The sequence below is a fragment of the Gossypium hirsutum genome, chromosome A06 (assembly GCF_007990345.1).
Source record: "Gossypium hirsutum isolate 1008001.06 chromosome A06, Gossypium_hirsutum_v2.1, whole genome shotgun sequence".
Classification (NCBI taxonomy): Eukaryota; Viridiplantae; Streptophyta; class Magnoliopsida; order Malvales; family Malvaceae; genus Gossypium; species Gossypium hirsutum.
The window spans coordinates 123127595-123135936 of NC_053429.1; the positions used below are offsets into that span (position 1 = coordinate 123127595).

At 33.8% G+C, this 8342-nt stretch overlaps 1 protein-coding gene across 1 annotated transcript; it reads left to right on the forward strand.

Annotated features, from left to right (window-relative positions):
- The first annotated feature begins 1595 nt into the window (after window positions 1-1595).
- LOC107942971 (uncharacterized) lies at window positions 1596-4046 on the forward strand. The gene is made up of 4 exons (XM_016876701.2): window positions 1596-1912; window positions 3016-3109; window positions 3199-3303; window positions 3569-4046. Exons 1-4 carry the CDS (start codon window positions 1758-1760, stop codon window positions 3836-3838), a joined length of 624 nt encoding a protein of 207 aa, XP_016732190.1. The 5' UTR covers window positions 1596-1757; the 3' UTR covers window positions 3839-4046.
- Window positions 4047-8342: the final 4296 nt, after the last annotated feature.

Consider the following 8342-nt stretch of genomic DNA (forward strand, 5'->3'; position numbering starts at 1 on the left):
ATAGATATAGACAAGATAATATTACCATATATAGTGTTTTTCTTATTATGTAAATTTTAAATAACTTTATTATTGTTAATATTTAAAATATGTGGGTTTAGACTCAAAGATAATAAAAACGGGTTCAAGTTCAAATAATATAAAATCTCGAACAATGAATAAGGTATCTAATCATGAGTCGAGTCACTCATCTAGATTTGAAGATTGGTTTAAAAAGTAAGAAGGTTTAAATAAAAATATAGATTCGAAAAATGGGTTTAAACAAAAATTAAAACCCATTTTTTAAATAGGCCGAGCCACGAGTAATATCAATTAACTTTTATGTGAACTTTTAATAAATATATTTACTTCATAATTTTTTTTTATCCGCAACGTGAATGTATCATGAAATTGCAATACATCCACTATTGTAACTTACGTTTTTAAGGAATAAATGATGAGTGTGTTTTTGTTTTAGAAATGTTCAAAGCTTTTATTTTTGGTATTTTTCATAGTCATTTTAGGGTACACTAGAATTGTTCCTTCTGATAATATCGTCTCTAAAATTTTTTATATTTTGGATGATATAGAAAATAATCCATTAATTTTAAAAGGCCAATTAAAAGATTAAAAAATTATTGAAATAACTAATCTTGATATTTAATTTTGAAAGAACCAATTAAAAGAAGAGTAAATTACAAAAATAATTGTTTTTGTTTGTTTTGGGTTACATTTTAATCACTTATGTTTGAAATGTTATATTTTAGTTACTTACGTTATCACTTTATTACGAAGTGGTCACTCTACCGTTAAGCTCCGTTACCTCCTTAACGGAGGTCCCACGTGGTAGTCTAATGAGTTTTAAATACCAACTTGGATGTTCTACGTGACAGTCTAAATCAAATTTATTTAATTAAAAATCTATTTTTATTCCAGCAATTAGACATCCCAGTTGGAATTTAAAACTCATTTGAACTGCCACGTAGGACTGCTGTTAGGGAGGTAATGGAGTTTAACAGTAAATTGATCATTTCGTAACAAAACAATAATGTAAGTGATTAAAACATAACATTTCAAACATAAGTGAATAAAATGTAACTTAAAACAAATAAAAGTGACTATTTTTAGAATTTACCAAGGCAATTAATATTGGAGGGGGAAATCTCATCATATTCAATGTTATTAAAATCAAATTGGACGAAGTATCGGTTTGGAGAGATTAATTTGGTGATTTATAAATAATTTCAGATTAATTAAATCGAAATAAAAAATTAATTAAATAGATAAATTTTTTTAAACTCTTAAATTGAAAGGTAACGTAGATTAGCGTATTCAAATTTACGTTATTTTGTATGGATAATAATATTAATCGAGTTAAGATTCAATCGATTAAATAATCAAATTAATTAAATTATTTTTTTAATAATTTTTCACTAATTAATTTTAAAATTTATAATTATTTAATTAAATTAAATAATTGTTGAAATTAATTGAATCGAGAATCGCAAAGGCAACTAAGGGTTTAAGTCTGAAAGCCTTATCCTTATCCAAAAATATTTGAATAATAATATAAAAATAAATTTAAGAAAAAAATCAGATTAAAAAGTGGGCTGGGTTCTAACTCCCCATATTTAAAAGCCTTCTAAGTTATTTGTTGGTTTCAGTGTAAATACGAAGCATTTCAATTTCCAGTTTCTTAGAGGGAGGCGTGACCGCAGAAGATTAACGAAGAAAACTTGCAGAGATCGGATTAAGGGGCAAATTCGAAAAGGAAAAAAATGGAAGATTTTGAGAAGAAGGTTTCAATAAAAGACTCAATGGAGATTGAACAAGAAAACAGCAATTGCAGTAAAAGCAATGAAATTCTCAATTTACTTCGCAAATTCCTTGAAATTCAACAGCGTAGAGCTCAGGCTTACTCCAAGCTTAAAACGTAAGCCTTCTTCATTTCTTTTTTCTCCCCAAAAAGAAACCCCTAAATTTGATTTGGATTTGTTAAATCCATTCTTTTGTTTCACTTTTTTTCTTATTCATAACTATTTCTTGGGTTCGCTAATCAATACTAGTGTTATTGCTAAAAATCAGGGAAAATATCAATGAATAGTTAATCCATGCGTCTAGTAGTTCTTGAAATCCCTCCCTTGGGGTTTAATTTTTTTCTTATTTGTATATATTTTGGTGGTAAATAAGCGAATCCATGCGCCTAATTAGAACCTGGGTTTTTCAGTATGAAATGCATGTACTTATTCTAACGCTTACTTAAGCTTTATCTTGAAATGAAAAGAGTAGAATAGGAAATTGTTTATAAAACGTTTCTTACGGCTGATAATTCATATATTCATGTTGTTTTCGTGTTGGAGTGATAAGAATGTACTTTGAACTTGTATGATATTGAATTCGTTAAATTTGGAAAGTCATGTATTTGTGTAGTTTTCGTGTTTAAGGTATTATATACTTCTAAAATTTTTATGGACATGGTGCAAGAATAGGAAATTGTTTGTAAAAAGGTTTCTTTGATGCTTAATGAACCATTTTCATGGAATAAATTGTGTCCTTGAGTGATGAGAATGTACGTTCGTGTTCTTTAGACCTGGTGATCTTTGTTTTATGTCGTAATTATTTTATTTATTGTCATAATGTTTAAGGTGTTGTATACTTATAAACTCTCTGTACTCAGTAATTCATGTTATGTAGATTTTGATACATTCGTATATTCTTGTCTTGTTCGTATTATTATTTGGATAAATATGATTTTTATCATCCAAAAGAAGCTGAAATCTGCTACAGTACCAACCCAATGCAACAAAAGAAACCATGAAAAGATTATCTAAAGATAACTATTCATGTTCATATTATTTTTTGTATCATGTTTTTAGTTGTTTTTCTCGTTTGCTTGTATTGTGTGTTCTTTGCCTGGTATAATTATAATGCTTCAAAAGGCTTCGACTGAATGTACTATATGTTATGCTTTTGTTATGTTTACCATGTTTTTTTACAGAGAATTTTGAACGTTAGTTTTGGCATTAAACTAATCAGGGGTTTTTCGGAGTATATGAAATCGGGAGGGGAATTGGCCTACCAGCAGCTTTGCAGTGAGATCACAGTAGAGTTCAATGATTGCTCAAAACAAGTTCCGAGTTCAACAGCTGATCATTCATAAACTTTGGATTCATTTTTTTGAGACCATATGTTCTTACTACATCATTGGTTTGACTGCAGGTCCTTGAGATGGAATCTCTGTTTTTAAACCCCAATTACTGCCGAGTTGATCTAGCTGAGCTTCTCAGAGCCATTCAAACACAGGAAAAGCAGAAATTACATTTGGTATGTCTCTAGTCATTCTTGTACCATTGCTGCTAAGATTATTATATTGAACAATGGAATTACAATTTAATGTTGTCATTCTATGTGATCGGAGATGAGCGTCAGGTGTGGGTACATAAAACTCAATTTCGATATTATATTAAATATATATGATACATATTCTTTGTCATCAACCTTCTTACCTGTATGGCTATATTTAATATGTGCCTTATTGTAAAATCCTGCATTCTCTGCTGACGGTGTATTATATATATTCTATACATAGACTGCCACGATTCAGGTCTTGAAGAAGGCAGGTCGTCCGTCAGAGCGTTTGGTGAACCATGAGAATTGCTCATTTAAGAAGCCAATGGAGCATGAATGTGTGCATCTCCAGGAGATAACAGAAGCTGCCGGAACCGAAGAAGCAGAAGCAAATGCCGAGTATGATAATGCTCTCAAGGAAGCCATTAGAGGAGTGCAAGATGCTGTAACTGCCATTAACGAACATTTAGAAGAAGTGAGATATGAAATCGCAGCCCTTGAAACAGAGTAAGTTCACTATTACATAACCCAAAGTGTTTAGTCACTCAAATTATATAGACTCTGCAAGGATTACAAGAAAAGGGTTCGGGTTCGGGTCAAGGTTGGTGTAAAGTGCATGTTGTGTGTGCTGGGTTGGGTCAAATTTAGTCTAAATTTTTTGTGCTTGATACATAGGGTTTGGTTGATGAAATGTAAGGTTTTAACTTTCCTTTTTTTAATTTTAGTGTTGTAGGCCAATTTTGACCCTATTATATCAAAGGCCAAAACAATTAAACCCTAGCCCAATACAACCTAAGAAGAAAATAAAAATATTTCTAAAATAATAAAAAGAAAACTAATAATAATGTTGTAATAATATGTGATCTAAAATATATATTAAATTCAGAATGAGTAAATAATAATAAAAAGGGTAAGAATATATCGAAGCCCAATGTTATGGGTTACTGAAATTAATCTCTTTTCTCCCCGGGTTGCTGAAATGGGCCTTTGTTGGTGATCGTCACTGGATCAAATTGTCGCAAATAGAGTCGGGTTGACTCGATTATTTTAAAATTTATTTTTTTTAGATCAAATTTTTGCATGGCCCAAATAAAATTCACATAAGGACAAAAGATTCAAATCATTTCAGCCTATTACAAAATAATCCCAGCCCAACTAACTTAATATTTCAAACCAAATTAAACCCGACTCATTAAAATAATAATAATAATAATAATAATAATACAAACCAACCCAATTCACTAACTTAAGAAGCCTAACACAACCAACCCAACCCACTAACTTAATATATAACCCAACTCACTAATTAACTCAAACCAAATTTAACCCATCAAACCTTACATAAACCAATCCATTAACTAAAATATTTCTTTTTTTTTTTTTAATACTAAACCCCCCAAACAAACAAGTCTCTAGCAGCAAACGAAGAAAGAAAGAAGAGATCCAAGCTTCAAGCCGCCGAACCCCCTTTTCTCCTTCCACCGTGCGCGCCACCAACAGCAAACGTATGCGCCGTGTGAAATCAAGCTACGGGTAGTTGAGGTTTGGGTTTTGGGGTGGCTGATAATCGATTGGCTCGGCTATTTAGAGTGGGTTTCGGTTTGGGAGCTTGGTTGTGGTGTTAATGGTGGTTAGTCCTTGGTTGTTTGGTTGCTTGCCGGATATTGGAGTTTTTTTCTTGCTTAGATTGCTGAATGTTCTTTTTTTTTTTGCTGGAATTTTTTTTTGCTTTTGAAATGGAATGTTTGTATTCTTGCCACAAAAAAGAATCTTCCTTTGTGTTCTATTTTCTCTGGCTTTATAGCCGATTTGAATACATATTATATTGTTCCTTTGCTACTTTTTTTTCTTGTGTGTTTTTCTCTTCTTTTGCAGGTGGGAGTAGTTGGAGTGGGTGTGATGATAGCAGACAATAGGGGTGGCACTAGGTGGTTAGGGTTTTGTCTTTTTTTGAAAATAAGTTTATGTTGTATTGAGTTAGGGTTTAATTGTTTTGGCCTTTGATGTAATAAGGTCAAAATTAGCCTATAACAACTGCCCTTCTTTGCTCATTGTCGTGTAACGAGAATGGAGCAAAGACTTTAAAGAGGGCCAATTTTGCCCATTCTCGTCGAGTCCTGACTTCTTTGGTGCCCCTCTTCTTCCTGTAGCTTCGTCCCAGTCCACTGCGTCTTATAGCTTTAATTTATCTCACCACAACTTCAAAGATATGACTCGTAGCATCACTTTGTTCGTTTCTTTAGGGGTCTGAGGTTCATAGCTTCGTTCTGCTTCACTGCTCCACTGCAAATTAAGGGAGATAAGGTCTAATATCTTTAGTCTGCTCCACTACAATTTTAGGGTTCCGCTACACTTCATGGATATTAGACTTGTAATTTCAACCTGTTTCACTGCAACTTCAAGGATGCAAAATATGTGTATTCGATTAACTCCAATTTTATCCTTTATTGAGAAACAAACATCGAAAATAGATCGGCCTGCGAACTTAGTGTGTGACCTAGGACTCAATTCACCTTTCGCAATATGAGTTGATTTTTAAAACAAAAATTGAAAATATCTCAGCGTGTGACCCGAGGCTCAACTCACCTCTCGCAATATGAGTTGATTTTTTTGAAAAAAAACAAGAAATTGAAAACACCTCAGCGTGTGACCTGAAGCTCAACTCACCTCTCGCAATATAAGTTGATTTTTTTGAAAAAAACAGAAATTGAAAACACCTCAGTGTGTGACCTGAGGCTCAACTCACCTCTCACAATATGAGTTGATTTGTTTGAAAAATATAAATTAAAAACACCTTAGCATGTGACCCGAGGCTCAACTCACCTCTCGAAATATGAGTTGATTTATTTGAAAAACAGAAATTAAAAACACCTCAGCATGTGACTCGAGGCTCAACTCACATCTCGCAATATGAGTTGATTTTTTTGAAAAACAGAAATTGAAAAACAGAAATTAAAAATAGAATTTGAAAAGACCTCGGCATGTGGCCCGAGACTCAACTCACCTTTCGCAATATGAGTTGATTTTTGAAAAGCAAAAATTGAAAATAGCTCAGCGTGTCTCGAGACTCAACTCACCTCTCGCAATATTAGTTGATTTTAAAAAAAAACAAAAATTTGAAACACCTCAGCATGTGACCCGATGCTCAACTCACTTCTCGTAATATAAGTTGATTTGTTTGAAAAACAGAAATTGAAAATACCTCAGCGTGTGTCCCGAGGCTCAACTCACCTCTCGCAATATGAGTTGATTTTTTTGAAAAACAGAAATTGAAAAACAGAAATTAAAAACAAAATTTGAAAAGACCTCGGCATGTGGCCCGAGACTCGACTCACCTCTCGCAATATGAGTTGATTTTTGAAAAGCAGAAATTGAAAATACCTCAGCGTGTCCCGAGGCTCAACTCACCTCTCACAATATGAGTTGATTTTTTTGAAAAGCAGAAATTGAAAATATCTCAACGTGTCTTGAGGCTTAACTCACATTTCGCAAGATTAGTTGATTTTTGAAACAGAAATAAAAACATTAGAATACCAAAACATGTCATCAAGTGGAACTCAGGTCTCTTTTCCCTGACTCATCATGTTGCCCCAGTACGCAACCTATTGAATTCTCGAACACAGTCAAATACAATATTAACGGTCTTCCTGGAGTTGGCGGTATTAGCACCGGAGGACTAGATATATACTTTTTATCTTGTCAAAAGCCACTTGGCACTCTTCATTCCATTCTCCCGGATTATGTTTTTGAAAGGAGTCGAAAATTGGGTCACACTGGTTGGTAAGTTGAGCAATAAATCGAGCGATGTAGTTCAAACTTCCTAAAAATCCTTTGACTTTTTTTTGCGTGCGCGAAGGTGGTAGTTCTTGTATGGCTTTTATCTTATCTGGATCAACTTCAACGCCTCTCTCGCTGACGATGAAGCTTAGTAATTTTTTCGAGGTAGCCCAAAACGTACATTTGGCCGGATTGAGTTTCAGCTGGAACTTTCTCAGTTTTTCGAACAACTTCCTGAGGTTCCCAACATGCTCTCTTTCCCCCTTTGATTTGGCGATCATATCATCAACGTAGACTTCTATTTCTTTGTGCATCATGTCATGAAACATCACTATGGCCCTCTGATATGTTGCCCCAGCGTTCTTTAATCCGAACGGCATCACTTTATAGCAGAATGTTCCCTACATCGTTACGAAAGTAGTTTTCTCCATATCCTCAGGAGCCATCTTTATCTGATTATAACCCGAGAATCCATCCATGAATGAAAACAATGAATGTTTGGCTGTGTTATCCACCAATGTAGCGATGTGTGGCAAAGAAAAATTATCTTTAGGACTTGCTCAATTCAAATCGCGACAATCTACACACATTCGTACCTTGCTGTCTTTCTTCGGTACTGGGACTATGTTAGCTACCCATTGTGGATACTTGGAGACTCGTAAGAAGCCAACATCAAATTGTTTCTTGACTTCTTCTTTTATCTTTAACAGCATTTCAGGTCTCATTCGTCTTAGCTTATGTTGAAAGGGTTTGTATTCTGGTTTCAGTGGGAGTCTGTAAACTACTACATCCTCATCCAATCCTGCCATGTCCTGATATGACCATGCAAACACATCTTTGTACTCATGAAGTAAAACGATCAAATCATGTTTTGTGTTATCTGAAATGGAGGTCTCAATTTTCACTTCTTGCCTCTTTTCTTCATTTCCCAAGTTTACTATCTCAACAGATTCTTGATGAGGTAGAATCTGTTTATCTTATTGTTCTACCATTCTTAATAAGTCAGGAGACGAGACATTGTCTTCAACATTTTCCTTAGCTTCGAACTCTTTAAACAAATAGCCTTCTCGAAATCGATTTCAAGATTTGTAATGAGTTTGTTCATATCGTTGATATCTGAGCACTTGAAAGTTAAATGGAAAAGAAAACTATAGAAGAGCATCAAAGTATTGGGACCAACAAGCATAATGACATGATGTGAGATATATGCAATGATAGGTTGTGAGAAGAGGGAAAAA